We start from the raw sequence: 16,026 nt of genomic DNA on the forward strand, positions 1-16,026 counted from the left end.
TCAGCAGGGGTAAATCGAGGGAGCTATGCCAACTTACACCATGGAGAATTGTCTGTGACGGGCTTGAACCAAAGCCCTGCATCTGAATTGCCGGGATCGTTGGGGAAGTTCAGAAGCCCACTGTCCCGATCATTAGTGGGCAGGGACTTAAATCCGAGTCTAGCCTTCGGTCTGAATTTTGCAGCCCTGAGCCCCCCTCCGGTGGTAACAACCTGACGTCTCTTTGGCAAAAATCATTAGGTTTTTTAATGGTTCATTTCCCCCAACTTCTCCTGGTTAAATAACAAAGGAGACAAGAGAGCTGGGCTGGTGACTGCGGCCTTCCTGCCATCCTGCCGTGCCCCTGGGACGCATCGGTATCTACTGGACTTCAGAGCCTGGAGCCCTATACCTGAGGGCCAGGGGATCCGCGATCACCAGATTTGCCGGGTTTGCCTGCTTCACCCTGAGAGAGAAAGAGAGAGAAGAAAATCCCTTAGCTTCCTTCAGAGCGATCTTGGAGCAAGGCACAGCCTAGCAAGAAGCAGGGGGCAAAACCCTCTGCTCTGCTCACTGATGCCTTCCGTTTTGCACGCTGGCTGCTTGCCTTCCAGCCAGCTTTGATGTCAGTTGCTGGCAGAAGCTACCCTGCAAGAAACGAGTGGCTACAGAATACTTACATCATCACCGGGTTTTCCAGGGGGTCCGGGAGGCCCTCGGGGACCCATTGGACCCTAGAAGGACAGACAGAGCGAGTGTGACATGTGCAAGGCAGGCAGGGCATTCAGAGAGAATCAGAACCTTTTTTAATTGCGTCACAACAATCTGTATCATCAAGGGGGTCTGGGGGCTTGGGGTCGTCACACGACGGGGCAAGAGGTAATTCGGCTAATGGGCTTTGAAGGCAACATTATCTCAAAGGGGAACTACAAATCACCTGCCTTTTTGCTGGGTCTGTGGGTTGGGGACTCCCAATATTCCGCACTGGGGCTAGGCAAAGAGTTATGGGGGAAGCTCATGAACCCTTCCAAAAAAGACCGAATCATTCGGGCCCAGCTAAAACCAGCCTCCCTGGGAGCATGCATATGGCAGACTCCAACATCACTCTCCATCTCAGAAGAGCCCAGGTTCTGGGAGTCCATCCCCGGGTTCAGGTGGCCAGAGAAAGCTGGCAAGGGAAGAAATTGGCCAGTAAGGCAGAGGAAGAGAGAGAAGTCCAGCTACTTTCCCAAGCGGCCTGTGCTCTGGGCCAGCCTGGGATGGTGTCGTGCTGTCATGTTTACATCACACTGCCGCATGGTGACATCACGCACTGGAAATATCAGGGTCGGGGCTTTGCTGAACTGGGCCACTGAGCCCAGGAGCAGGTTAGCCCTGTTCCCCCCACTGTCCCGGCCACGAGCTGGAAACTTTCTCTGGAAATCTACAGCAGCCAAGGGGCTCCTCCCAAATACCCTCTGCTTCCCTGGGCGGTGTGCAATAAACAGAGCCATAAAACCTCTAGCTGCGAGCTTGGCAGCTCTGAAAGGCTAAGTGGCGTTGGCCTGCAGGGGAGACCTCCAAGGAAAGCTACGACTTCTGTAGGAAGCAGGATCAGTGAACCAGCAGAGGGGGCTCTTCTCTGTGCGTCAGCACTGAACCAACGGTGGGGCACCATGTTGCCAGAGGTGCCCTGACGGGACACAAGAGCAAAGTTCTCCCCATTAAAGACACTGCCATGTGTTTTGTCAGAGCAAGGTTGTAGACTGCAAATGGCAGCTCAGACTGCCTGCCTAAAGCCAAGCTCCTCTTGGAATGGATATTCCTTGATCCCAGTTTTGGACTCTACCCCGTAGCATTACCCCACTTAGCGCCAACTTGCTAGGGGTTTACGTAACCTACCTTCCAAAGACCCACCCCTGCCCTTGGAAGAAGATTCCACCGCCTGACCCATCTCACCGTCAGGAAGTTTCTCCTGACATTCATCCCAATTCTAACTCCCTCGTTAATTTCCTCTCATTGCTCCTCGTTGGGATAACCCCCTGGAGCAAGCTAAACGGGCCCGATCCTCGGCTGGTGTAACTCAAAGTTGGCATCCATGGAGATACATCGATATAAACTAGCTGTGGATCTGACCCCCGCGCGCGCTGATCTGAGGACAGCTGCTCCCACTTATGGAGTGTCTAAGTCAGAAGAAACAATAGAACTATACTCATGGGACTGTTTTTATCTCCCTCTCCTTAGCTATTGCTCAGCAAAGCTCTTTGAATCCTTTCTCTTAACCCAACGGCCCCTACACCCAATCGATCTTCTTTGAACTCCCTCCAATTTGCCGATAACGCTCAGCCCCCAACTGGGTAAAGTCATAATAGAGCACCGGTTCTCCTCTATTTCCATACCCTCCCCCACCCCCCCATTGAACCGGGATCTACCTAGCCACCCCCCCCCACAATGAAGAATGGTTTGGCTTCAACCCTTTGGGCTGGCATAGAGCTCCTGGGCAAGTCACTCAGTCCAGAATCCTCAAAGGTGGGAAATCAATGGGTGTCTGGTGATCCCTTGAGGATTTGAGCCTTAGTTCTCAGTTCCGCAGCCGTAAAATGGGATTGACACCACTTCCCTACTTCAGAAGCTACCGTGGTGGGGGCTGGATAAGTACCACGGATAGATCCACCTATTCCCTGCATTTAGCAAGGGCCGGGTGGGTCGTGACCCCCAGGTTAAGAACCATTGTGCGGAAGCATTCGAGAAGTGTTCTAATTTCTCTGCCCTAGGATGTCTCTGCAGATGCAGCTCCAAACTGCACGGCCTGTTTGCATTGCAAACGCCTGTCCAAATGGCTGATTATCTTGCCTCTCTGTGTCTTTTCACATGGTCGGTTCCTCCCTCCCCTTAGTTGGCTGGGACGAGGACTAAGGAGGGATGGGATGAAACTGAACAAGAGGAAAAATTCAGGTTGGAACATTGGAGGGGGGAAAATGTCCTGATAGTGAGATCTGCTATAGGACGCTTCCAGGGTAAGCAGTTGAAGCCCCACTGCTTGGCAGGACTGGAAAAAACCCATTAGCGTAAAGAATGACCCAAAACAGGCTAGAGTGAGGAATGGATTAGATGATCCTTTACTGTGGTCCTTTGGAGCATTCCTACCCCATCCCTGCCCAATGGATTAGCATTTGTTCACGCTGCATCTTAGGTTGCTATTTTCCAGGCCTATCACAAATTTTTCCCGTTCCTGACTGCTGTTTGCAACTCTCCCAAATGTAGTCTCATCTCCCAGCCTCATTAATGGGCTGTTTGCCTCCCAGACCATTAATGTAGAGATTATACAGGACTGAATCTAACACCAAGCCCTGTGGTGCCCCACTATATAAATTACCCATGGTCATAGGTGCATGGGTAGGAAGGATAGCCTCGTGGGTAGGGCACTCAGCCATCCTGGAGGCAGGGGGTATCTATTCCCATCTCTGCTACAGACTCCCTGGGTGGCCTCGAGAAAGTCACTTAATCAACCCAGTGCCTCCGTTTCCCTGTCTTTAAAATCGGGAGTTATTTTTCTCTACCTGTTTTAGGATAACATCCATTAGTGTCTGTTAGGCTCCCAGGTGCTACAGTGATACCAGCACAGAGCCACATTGAGCGACGCCTTGCAGTCAGTTGTGCCGCTCCAAACCAATGTGAGACAGATACAGGATTAAATACCTAATTCCAGCATCTCCGTATATTACATTGACTGGGCTCCCCTGCTTCCTAGATCCTTCCCCCTGTCTCTCCATCACCATCGGAGCTGAGCCCCTTTGTCCTTTTGTCATCCTGCCATGCAAAGCGACCGACTGTGTCTGGACTTACAACTTCGCCTCCCCCACCATCGCTGCCACCAACCACGCAGCTTCTCCGGCGTACAGCGTCAGAGCACATCCTTGTCACGCCCTGTGCCCCTAAGATACACACACCGAGCCTGATTCTCATGGGCACTAAGGCCCCTTTGCACCACCTGAGCAATCCAAAGAAGCCTTAAAGTAGGAGTGAACTAAATGGGCACCCACTTTATTGGCACCTTACGTGGCCAGAACAGTGTACATGGTCTTTGTGTGAGTCAGAATCTGTCCCATTAATTCTGTTTCCTTTCTATTCATCACATTGTTCATCAGCCTCCTGTGTCTAAAGTCGAGGCTTGAGATTTTTCAAATCCACCGCCAGGAATTAGAAGCCCAATCCCCATTAGTTATCCTGGGAACTGCGCGTCCAAATCTCTTAGGCCCCTTTGAACACCTCGGCCTACGTCTCTAATCTAAGCACTTCCTCGGTCGATCACCCCAGCTTTGATTATCAGTGATATCATAGCGGAGACTCAGAGAAGCGTGATTTCTGCTCAGAGAAGTTGGCATCGGGGTCTCTTGGTGGAGAGACCTTTTGGAATTCCTCAAGGCAGCTCTAATGTAGGGCTCACGTTTCTGGGACGTTTGCGGGTGCAGCTGGGGTGTTGGCCGTTTACATGGGTAACTGAGGTGTCAATTTGTGCCGTGTCACAGCCTCTTTGGCCAAAAGCGAAGGTGCTGGTTACTCACAGAAGATCCAGGTTCCCCAGGCTCTCCAGGGTTGCCTTGAAATCCTTGAGGGCCCTGCAACATACAGCAAAGGAGCCTCGTTAGCCATCTCAAGAATGATGCTCTATATATTCGCTATGTTATTTTACCCCCAGCGAGACAGATTGCTCCAGAAAGAGCAGGTACTTACAGGAGCTCCCGATGGTCCCGGAGGTCCTCGCGGTCCCATAGGTCCCTACATTGGGAAACAAAAATCACCGTCATTAAGAAAATCTCTAAGTCCCCCGCAGCGAAAGGGGGTGAGCGGTTTCAGCTGATGGCCCATAAAGAACAAGGAACTTTCCCCCTCGGCAAGAGAATATTCTGAAATCGTCCCTTTTGTTTTCAGCCCCTCCGGAGACATCACCAAGAACGATTTTTCCTTTAGAAGCTACTTGGAAGGGGGGAAAAAAAAAAAAGCAGCATGCTTTCTCCTGGACCGTAGCCATGTTTACTAAGCCCTGCTTTTCATTTACTGCTTGCCAAGAAAGGCTGGAGAGCAGAAATTTCCTGCTGGAAATCTTGTGGGATCTTGAAGAACAGTAGCTGCTGTCATGCATTCCTCAGCCATGGTCCAAAAGTTACAGAGACCAACCCCTAAACAAAACGTTCTATAACTTTCCCTCCCGGGAGAGTCTATTTAAACAAGTTGGCGTGTGACTTGGGATGCCCTGGCAAGCAGAGCAGAAGCAGAAGCAATTAAGTCATCTTGGTGCTAAGTAAATCCTTGGTTATGCAACCGTTTTATAGTAATTTTAGTGTGTTGTGGCTGGGACGATAGGGGCCGAATCTCGGTGGGTGAAATTCAGCGTGGACTTTGATGGAGCTGTGCTGAATTCCTACAGCTGAGGATCTGGCTCATAGATAATATCAAGCTGTGATTTCATGGCCGGATTTTTCAAGTTGCTGAGCAACCCCCAGCTCCTGTCAACTTCAACCCTAAATATCAGGCCTCCCACGAAGAGTGTCCCAGTTGCTAAAAGGAAGCAGAGATCTATCTTACCATAGGTCCCTGCATCACACCCAACTGAGCGCCACCAGCCTTCTCGTCGAATCCTCCGGCCATTTGAGCAGCAAAGTTCTGCAAACAAGACCAAAGCACAGACGCATCTGAGTGGGATTCTGGTTCATGATCAGTCAAGCCATGCGATGGGCATGCGGGCTGCAAAGTGATCACAACTACTGATACCCTAAAGTTTTTGCTAAAGTATTAATATTGGTAAAGTATTTGGATCCATTAGGAAAAACAGACAAGCCAGTGTAACCTGATCAGCAACAAACCAGTGAACCAAACGTTCCCTGTAGCTGATAAGCAACCATTTCCACATCTCAGAAAAAAATCAAAATGAGGCTTTTTAGACCTGTTATTTGCTAGACATCGATTTGTAGTAAATATGCAAAATGTTCCGACATTTCATTTTAAATTTCCTCAGGGTTATTACTTCAGGGTCAGCCTTTTTATCTGGTGATATTTCGAGGGGAGAACTTTCTTTGAAGAGTAAGAAAAAAATCATTTAAAATGGCCAAACGATTTCAGTACCGTCATTTGCTCTGATTATGTTTTGCTTCTAACAGAGACAGCGAAGGGCACTCTACCAATGTGATATATGCCATCATGTGCCAGCAATGCCCCTCTGCCATGTACATTGGCCAAACCGGACAGTCTCTACGCAAAAGAATTAATGGACACAAATCTGACATCAGGAATCATAACATTACAAACATTGAATCTATCTCCCCTTGTAAGTATTCTCACACTTGCTTCTTATCAAACTGTCTGTTCTGGACTATCTTGATTATCACTTCAAAAGTTTTTTTTCTCTTACTTAATTGGCCTCTCAGACTTGGTAAGACAACTCCCACCTGTTCATGCTCTCTGTATGTGTGTGTATATATATCTCCTCAATATATGTTTCACTCTATATGCATCCGAAGAAGTGGGTTGTAGCCCACGAAAGCTTATGCTCTAATAAATTTGTTAGTCTCTAAGGTGCCACAAGTAATCCTGTTATTTTTGCGGATACAGACTAACACGGCTGCTACTCTGAAACCTTTCCAAAAACAGAAATCATTCGGTGTAGTTTTTTATTTTTTTAAAGAAACTGCCCAACAGTTCCTCATAAATCTGGAGTGATTCATTCATCTGAAAGACTAGGAGTTTAGAAAACTCAGGCACAGTGAATCTAAACATAGTGAACAGCATTTGGGGTAATTAAAATGCGCCTTTCAATGGGGCACCATTAAGTTAAATTTGCACCAAACAATAAGCTTGGTCTTGTACAAGGTAAGACCAACAGAAATGTTTCCTTGGATTTTTTTTTAAGCTATCACCATGTGGTATCTACCTGCCCCCCTACCCCTCCACACTGCAGGGTTGGGCTAGTGCATGGGAATCACAGAGTAAAATTGACCAGGAACAGAAGTGAAGTACTAAAAGATTCCCTTGTGGTATTTGTAGCCTTGGGCTACCTCATGAAAGCAACAGACTAGGAACATTAGTGAAACTTTAAATATTCCCATGCAATGTTTGCTCCCACTTGCTGCAGCTGTGGGCTAGTGCAAAGGGCACCCTAGAGTGAAACTGACCAGGGACAGTGGTGAAATTGACTTGTGAGCCAGTGAAATGCTAGAGCAATAAAGGCCTTTATTACTGGATGTCTGCACAGTGTCTAACAGCGGGGGTGGGGGCTCAGTAGCTGCAAAACAAATAACTAATGGGGAGGAAGCAAGTTAGATGATAAAAAGTCTTGCATTCTGAATAATCGAAAATGTTGTTATTTAATTTTTCATAGGAGCCCTAAAATGACATAAATAGTCCTATCGAATCAGTGACTCCAGCTGAATTATACAGTATCGGGACACACTCAAAAGGCCCTTTCAATCAGTCTGTGCAGCCACATGTCCTGGATGTGAAGGTTCAAAAACAAACAAACAAAAAAAACAACCTGAGGATACTCACTCCGCCAAGCCCAGGGGGCCCTGGGGGACCCGCGGGCCCTGGGGGTCCGGGGTTTCCAGGGGTACCAGGTTCGCCATCTCTACCCCGAGGGCCAGGAGCACCCTACAAGGAACAAAGAAGAAAGGTGACTTCAGACAGACACCCAGGAAAAGCTAATTACAGTCTGCGCCCTGATGTGACATGAGTCCTTGGAATGCAAAAGGCTCCCAGTGTATATTATTAATTCCATACCATTTGATTATTTGTAATCAATTATTAATTCTATATGCTCCATTATTGTTATGCATTAAGTATAATTATGAATACAGAGTGGTGCCCTATTCATCGGGATGTCAATGGCCCACAGTGTGTGTTAATTACACATCATTAATTATTATTAATAACTTATTATCAATGACAGATTACCAGTCATTAAGGACTGAGCATCCTTATTAGTCATACAGAGTGGTGCTTTATTCATCTGAATGTAGGCAACTCACAGCATATAGTAATCATTTTACACATTAATTACATTAATTAATACCACTGTTATGGAGCTTAGTTATTGTTAATATAGCACCGTAATGGAACCGTGGTGCTTTAGATATACAGGGTCCCGGTCCATGACTGAGTCCCCTAGACATCATCCTCATCACAGATGGCAAGTTCTCTGCCCCGATGAGATTACAGTTTAATCTGAAAGACTATTATTCAGGTGTGAAGAGGCAGTAATATTAAGAAGGGATGTGTCACACCAATGCTTTTGGAAGTATTTTAACCCCTGGTTTGTTTTGTTTTGTGCTCCGTGTTGGTTGTTTTGTCTTAAACTCACTTTTTCTCCTTTATCCCCACGGTCGCCCCTTGGTCCTTGTTCCCCTGCAGGTCCCTGAAACAGGTGAGACAAGAGGAGTTCAATAGTCTCCAATGTTTTGCCCACAAACATTCAAACAGTGTGATAGAGAAAGGAAGCTACTCACCTGTGGTCCAGGTGGTCCTCTTGGTCCTACGACCTGGGTGGGAGACAGAAACATAGGAAAACTCAGCTGAGAAGGAAGCTCACACGGGAGTCTCTCACCGCGCCCTACACGCCACTATGGGAAAGAAATGAATGGAGGACATGTAGAAAACTCAGATTCAAACTTACATCTTTAATATCACCGGGTTCCCCTTTTTGTCCCTGCAATGCAAAGCAGCTGGAATTAGAACACTGACAATTCTGCACACAATTGATGTATGCGATTATACATCCCACCCCCTGCCTAGCCCATTGCTAGACCCATCACAGAAATGCAGATAATCCCCATCCTGTGTGTCTGCCCAATCCTGCAAAGAACTGAGCAGAGCACTTCAGCGCGCTCTGCGCTTTAAGCACATGAGTAACTGTCCCACTATCCATATGGGAATAAGCTATACCGTATAAGCACCGTATAACTGCATCCACACTGCCGGGTGGCACCGCTTTAACTAGACCGGTGTAATTAAAATGGTACAACTTGTGTGTCTATCTGGAGTCTAATTCTGTTTCACTTCCACCAGCCTTACACTGGTGTCACGCCACTGACTCCGGTGGAGTCACTCCTCATTGACAAGTGTAAACTGAGACCAGAATCCGGAACGCTACACCCATGGAACTGTAATAAAGGCCAAAGAAGGAAAAATGTCCCGGTGGTCATGATGAACAATACTAACAATGATCTCACCTTGGGGCCAGGTTGCCCTGTTGAAATGAGAGAGAGAAAGTGTCAGCATCATGAGGAAACCCATCATTTAAGCACACAAAGATGCACACGACAAGGCCTTGGATAAGACGCCAGGGAGGGATGTGGTTGGGGTAACGTCAGTTTCTCCTCTACACCCAACTGCCTGAGTATTGCTGTCACTGCTCTGCTGGAGGGGTGGTAAATTGGCCAGCATTTCACATAGACAGGCAAGGCTTCATGCAAAGCATTGTGGGATAATAGGCTTCCGAATGGCTAATGGCAGGTGGCGAAAATTTCAGGTCTATGGTGGGCTAAGCACTTTGCCCTCCCAGAAATGACCGGGGCATGGTTATGAAGCAGCCAAAGAATAATGCACTCAGACAAAAAAGTAGGTTAAAAAAAAAAAACCCACCAAAAACAAGGAAAAGACCAAAAAAGGCAGGCGTTAAAAGCTACGTTCAGCACAGGTCCAAATCAACATGATTGCCTTTCAGGGGAAAATGTTAACATTTGCTCTCAACCCTTCGCTGACACTTGCAGGCTCGAAGGCATTTCCTAATTAAAGAGGGGGGCGCAAGGGGGGCATTGGAAAGGTAGCCTGTATCAGCAAAGGGTTAAAAAAGGCGACTTCTGCTTTTGATGGAACTAGAACAGAGAAGGTCCTCGAAACAGTGGCACTGAAATAGCTACTGGGCTCAGCTGAGGATCTCAAAACACTTCACAAATGGGAGTGAATTATGCCCCAGGCTGGGGGAGTTTTATTACCCATCCCCATTTCGCAGCTAAGGAAACTGAACATTGCACGGTGAGTTTTTTACAAAGCCAGGCACAGAACTCTGACCTACATGGAGGCCTGGCCTCTCCTTTGTCTCTCAGGACCACCCATGACCCCCTTGAACTTGGGAGTTCTTACATAACTTGGGCTCAAGGTCATTTTGGAGGAAGTATTAAAATTAAAAGAAAAGGCGTTTTGATCTTTGCTAGTACCAGAAGGCATGTTTTTATATCACAGCAAGATTTCCAAAGCCTTTATTGTAGGTGCTATTCCTATTCAGCTCACCCTGCAATTTCTGACCCCGGTGTAGTGGTTAAATACTAAGAAACCAAACCCCAAAAAATCCCATGCACTATGTACTTAGCACTGTCCAGTTTCCGCCTTCATGGCTTAGAAATCTGCGGACTGTGGATTTAAATAAGGCTTCTCTGGTGCAGAGAGACTTGATTCACCGTCAGGGCAGAGACAGCTTTGGTGCTGTCTTGCCGCCTTAGTAATGACTACGATATCTTTAGAATCGGGGCTGTTGGACTAATTGATTATGTTAATTATCTTTCTTCTCATCTGTGATTTGACCAAACTGTTATTTCAGACCTTCTACAGCCTAGGCAAAGAGACAGACCCAACTGAGTCCATAAGAAGTGGCCTTTCCTAGCGAGGTCTCATGGATGTCCCCGTCTTTTGCTGGGTGCTCATCCATTGGGGGCTATCGATCTTTGCAATTATCTCGAGTAATTTATTTATGGAAGGGAAATAAATAAATTACGACCGCTGACAGCAGGTTGGTCAGTTGGGCAGATAGGGCAGCATTCTCCGAAGGGGATCTCGGGGCTGGGACAGTCTCTCATTTCTTCGCAGATTATCTCGTCGCAGAGGATAGTCCCAGTGTCACAGACACAGATCCGGCAGGGCTCGGGTTTCCACACATCCTTATCACTATACCTCTGCCCATGCTGCACACAGCTGCCTGCCTCCTCTGTGCCGAAGGGAAAGGAAGGGAAGGGGGGAAATGAGACGCGGTGGGAGGGGAGGCAAAAGGGAGAAAACCAAAAGGGGGAGAGAGAGAGAAACAGGGTCATACCATCAGCATCGGTTACAGCAATCCCATAGCAATTGCAATAGGGCATAGAAATAACCTCCCACATTCACGGTCCAAGCCAGCTCCCTGCCAGCTCCCGGGCGGGATGGTTCTGGTTCTCCCATCTTCCTTAGACATCTCACAGATTAGTACATGGAGCTCTTGGCCACTCCAGAGGCAGAGCAAAACAAAGAGGCCTGATCATAGCTCTTCGGCCTCCCCAAAGGGATACTATGAGGAAGAACTGTCCTAAAGGCCCAGGGCCCTTCTGCTGTTGACGCAGCTGTAAGGTTCAAGGCTTCCCACCTGGCACTTTCTTAATTTCCCATCCCCGTCACTTTCGCTGAGCGAAACTGACGACGCAGCTGTGCCCGTGAGTCAGGTAGAGTTCGTAGCAGCCACAAGCCATGTCCACTGTGGTCACACTCAGCTCAGCCCTCTTGTGCCTCCTTCACAAACCCCCTGTGTCTCTTTTCTACAGGGGCCTGTGCGCTTTCCCAGCACACCAGGCCTGAACTGGGTTTCACACTAGTTCAACACTGGTGTCATTCCATTGGCTCCAGTAGAGTTACTCTGGATTTACACCAGTGCAGAAAGGCAGGAGAATCAAGTCTGGATTCCCTTTCTTGGCGCTGCCAGAAGGGGCAGGGTTACACCAGTCCGCTTTGTTTAACCTCATTCACCAGAAAAAAAATATAACCGGGGAAAAGGTGGAGAGAAAAGTAACAAAGAAGGTTCTTTAAATGCCCCCTGGCCGCGTCTGGAATGCACACTGCAGACCGAACCCTGTGATGAACAAACAGCAACAGCCCTGGCTCAGTCTCTCCAGGAAAAGGCTGTTTTTCTAATCAAAACACCATCAAAGAAAAACAAACTGAATCAAAGTGAAACCTATGAATGGGCCAAGGAGCCCGGGAGGGCGACAGGGGAGAATGGCTGCAGCCATGGGGGGCGCTTGGGGGGGAGCCACAAAAAATGCAAAAGGAACAAGCATCCAACTGCCGTTGGGAAAGTTCATTATAATATTATTCCAGTTATAACAGCTCAATAGAAAGGGTTCTTGATAAGGGGAGACCCATAAAAAATATAAGTGCCTCTTTGACATCTGTTTCTCTCCCCCCCCCACCCCCATCCAAGTGAATGTCTGAAGCAGTTGAGATGACAGGGGGGGTCTTTGTGCAGGGAGCTGGGGCACCTTGGGGAGCCCAGGGGACCCTTCCTCTCATGAATGGGCCTTTTCTCGAGCACACACAGAGCTCAATTCACGTTGCGCTGTTAGGAACCCGTTTAAATAAATAAGGGCAGCATTTCAACTCCATCTGGAAGCGATCGCTGCCAATCTCCCCTATGCAAACAAACTGCTCACAATGGGGAATTGAGTTCCCTCCATGACCTGGAGAAAACTTTTGCAGATGAGCCTCCCAAACGAGCTAACGCCATTTGAGCAGAAAATAAGTTCCTCTCCTGGGAAACTGGGTGCGTCTTTGCTTTAGAGAAGAATAAAGCACGAGGCATGCTCAGTTATGCCCTTTCCTTGTGCTGAAACACCTGAGGAATCCGAGCACATGCTGAAGGATGCTAAACATACTTTAATCTAAACTAGAGAGGGCAGACAAGGCGGGAGATGGCAGCTTAAAGGAACCACTCTGCTAAGTTTCGGTGTACAATCAATTTTCCTGCGGGGAGATCATCCTTTTACAGCAGACGTAGGAGGGAATTCATTAACCGATCAGTATCATTTTACCAGGAATAGGAAAAGGAAACAGAATCACCCGTTGCTACAAATAGACTGATTCCCAAAGTGCAGCCTTCAACTTCTGAGGTTTCTTGGGGTGTATGTGGCGTAGGTGCTGGAGATAGGGGTGCTGCTGCACCCCCGGCTTGAAGTGGTTTCCATCCTATCCAGGGTTTACAGTTTGGTTCAATGGCTCTCAGCACCCCCACTATACAAATTGTTCCAGCCTCCCTGGTGTGTGGTCGGATGGAGGTGTCTCACTAAGAAATCTTACAAATCCAATCCTTTTGTTACGAACTAAGCAAACTGAAAACGGCCTAGCAACTCCTTTGCGCCTGAATGGGAGGAATTTCAGCTCCTTTTTTGCTGGAATCTCAGGCTGGTTGTGGGAAAGACAGCATGGCCCAGAAGCAGGCGAGCAAGGAGGCATTTTCAGGCACTCTCTCTCCCCCTGCAATTGATTTACAGTCTGGAGCGTATGGAGACAGGGATGGAATTCAAGCAATAGGAAACCTGCCCAAACAAGTGGGGGAAAAAATCCTTTCTACCTAATAAAGTTTCCAGCTTCCAGGCTGAATAATATGCCAGACCAGAAATTTTTCTGGGGTAGGGGGAAGGGCTGGCTGTGCAGTGGACTTTAATGTCACATCCTGCAGCTATTGCACAAGATGATCATTTTGTTTTTTTAAAAAATGGTAAAATGTTGGGGGGCAGGGAGTGGGAATGAACTCCCCCACGTGTCCCCTTGCTTTCCTCTTTGGGTTCAGATTTGGGGGAGGGGGTTGGAGGGTGAAGGAGAAGTTGGACAATCTATCTAGTGTGTCTGGCATGTCTCTCATCCTCCAGGTGGCCTCCTCTAGGGGGGGAATTTCCTTTCTGATCCTTAAACAAAAAGTCTGTTAGCTATCAACTTCTTCTGCACCTTACTCACCAGCCCCAACTGAGAAGTGGGTTGGGGTGGGGAGGAAAGTTAAAGGCTGTACAAAGGTCTTTCTTTGTAAGTCTCAGACTCTGGCTTGTCTGTCTCGGAATGTCCCCTTTGTCTGGCTCCCCCGGTGAACCCCCCCATCCCACTCAGCTTTGTTGCATTAACTCTTTCACCGCTGCAGGAGGCGGAGAGATATTTTGTTCTCCCTTTGGTGGGTTCTGATCCGACCGGGTTATATTTGCCTCTGAAAGCCCCTTTCAGGGTGGAAATCAACTCAAGGAAGGGGATGAAAGCCGAAATAATACACAGGAGGGGATTCACGACTGCAATGCTCTTCGAAAGCAACCAAGCATTACAACAAATAGGAACACGCTTCTTCACCAGTCAGTATTTTGTCATTGCTCAACAGTGAGCCTCGTCCAGTGTCCAGAATCCAGGGAAGGTACAAAGTGGGAGAAAAGGCAGATCTAAAGAGGAGCAACGGAAAACACTGAGCTCAGGATCAAATACCAGGAGAACATGAGGCCAGTTTTCCAGATCTTAAGGTACTTATCTTTTCAAGCCACTTCTCCCAGGTCTGCAACACTTGCTCCTACCACCCCATCTTTCCCTCCCAGAAGCAGCGATTTCTCTCTGTGTGTCGCTCTTTTCTTCCATAGCTTTTGTGTCGAATTCCCCCCCCCTCTCCCTCTCAGGATCAATTTTAAAGAAGAAAAAGGTGCAACTTACGGATATCCTCATCCTGACATCTGACAACGGCTAGTAAAATGACCTGGGTGGCTGCGAGCAGCACTACAGTCCTTGAAGTCACAAAGCTGAACATGTCTAAATGTTAGACATGCAGGACCTTTGTGTGTGGAGGAGAGAAAAGGGAGGAGGTTGGTTTCCCCAGTGACTACCGAGCCTTCATGCAGCCGATTCCCCCTTATATTTTGGAAACAGCAGGAGAATCCAAGGTACCTAGGCCCCAGCAGAATCTCGGCGCCGTCTGCTCTGGGCCAAGGCACCGCAGTTAGATGGCCCCTCTGCCTTCTAGGAGCCGGTGTATATGCCCAGATCTCAGTCCTCCCACTGCCCCCCAGCTGCGCTGTAACCTGAGCCCCGAGCCCCGTCCCAGGGCTGGAGACCCCTCCTCCTGCCAGCGCTTCAGTGCAGCCCTGGAGCCAAAAGGGGCACGAAGTTAGGGAGGGAAAGGAAAGGGAGGGGAGGGTCCTACCTACCCCACCTCCTCCCCGAGGAGGCGCGGCGGGCAGCGCGGTGTCTCTCCAGACGCACGCAGGGATGGGGCAGGGAGAGCGGCTCCCGTCCCTCTCCAAAGCGCCGCGCCGCGGATGCAGTTTTCCCAAGCTCCCCAAAGGCGCCAGGCGCGCCGCGGGGGAGACAGCGGGGGGCCAGGAAAAGCCCCGCTCCGGGGAGGACGCGCAGCTGGGAGAGGAGAAGTCTGGGGAAGTTTCCGCCGAGGTTTCCCGGGCCCGTGCGGTGCAGCGGAGAGCGGAGGATGCGGAGCCACGGGGGCGCGGCTGGAGCTCGGAGGGGTCTTCGGCCTCCCTCCCGGCTCCGGCATCTGCACCGGGGCGCGGGGCATCCTTCCGGGGGAACGTTCCGCTCTCCAGCACCCCCGCCCCGCTGCCAGTCAATCCGGTGTCACTCCGTTCTTTCCAGGGCAGAGGCTCCGGAGTGACACCGGTGCGACTGAGTTCACAGCCTGGCCTTTTCGTCCCGCTATGTCCCAGACCACACCACGGCTCCCCCCGCTCTTCCTTCGCAGCCCAGACCCCGGCTCCCTCTGCTCCCCCCTTCCAGCCCGGCTCCCGGACCTTCTGCCCTCCCCAGCTCTCAAGCTCCCCCACTCCCCTGTCCGGGACACAGCAGGTGGCGTGGTTTCTGGAGGTGATTTGCAAACGGAGGCGGTGGCGGGGAGATAAGGGAAGGGGATTAACCCGAAATCCCTGGCATCAGGCTCCAGGAATCCCCTTCTCCGCCCCCCAAAGCTAAGGCACCCAAGCTGCGGGGTTTGGGAATCCTGCCCCCTACCCCCTGCTTGTCCCCAGCCTAGTAAACGCTGGTCCCATCGGCTGGGGAAAGGGGAGGGGGGGCGAGGAAAGAGAAGACCCCCGCATGCCCCCGCTTTCAGGTCCGGGCATCTCCTTCTCCAGCCCCCGGGGGAGCTGAGCATCCAGGGCTGGGACAGCCGCAGGGGCCGTGGTCCTGCAGGAGGATGGACAGGGGGAGGCTATGGAAAGGGATGGGTGAGATGGGGGGGCGACTTTCCCCTTGCTCCCCAGCCCCTGCCTGCTCCGTTCTCTTGCTCGGATGGCGCGGATCCCAAAG

The 16,026-nt window shown here is 49.6% G+C and overlaps 1 protein-coding gene across 3 annotated transcripts in view; it reads right to left on the reverse strand.

Annotated features, from left to right (window-relative positions):
- COL2A1 (collagen type II alpha 1 chain) overlaps window positions 1–14,518 on the reverse strand; it is a 64,952-nt gene extending 50,434 nt beyond the window's left edge. The window contains exons 1-12 of one of the 3 annotated variants that reach the window (XM_065419334.1): window positions 14,425–14,518; window positions 10,724–10,930; window positions 9,180–9,196; window positions 8,624–8,656; window positions 8,457–8,489; window positions 8,312–8,365; window positions 7,501–7,602; window positions 5,545–5,622; window positions 4,693–4,737; window positions 4,524–4,577; window positions 660–713; window positions 392–445 (exon numbers count right to left, since the gene is read on the reverse strand). In XM_065419334.1, coding sequence (XP_065275406.1) covers window positions 392–445; window positions 660–713; window positions 4,524–4,577; window positions 4,693–4,737; window positions 5,545–5,622; window positions 7,501–7,602; window positions 8,312–8,365; window positions 8,457–8,489; window positions 8,624–8,656; window positions 9,180–9,196; window positions 10,724–10,930; window positions 14,425–14,518 — 825 coding nt within the window. Of the gene's footprint in view, window positions 1–391; window positions 446–659; window positions 714–4,523; window positions 4,578–4,692; window positions 4,738–5,544; window positions 5,623–7,500; window positions 7,603–8,311; window positions 8,366–8,456; window positions 8,490–8,623; window positions 8,687–9,179; window positions 9,197–10,723; window positions 10,931–14,424 lie in introns of all 3 variants that reach the window. The other 2 variants (XM_065419333.1, XM_065419331.1) reach the window with 2 other exon arrangements.
- Window positions 14,519–16,026: the final 1,508 nt, after the last annotated feature.

This window comes from Emys orbicularis, chromosome 19 (assembly GCF_028017835.1).
Source record: "Emys orbicularis isolate rEmyOrb1 chromosome 19, rEmyOrb1.hap1, whole genome shotgun sequence".
Lineage (NCBI taxonomy): Eukaryota > Metazoa > Chordata > Testudines > Emydidae > Emys > Emys orbicularis.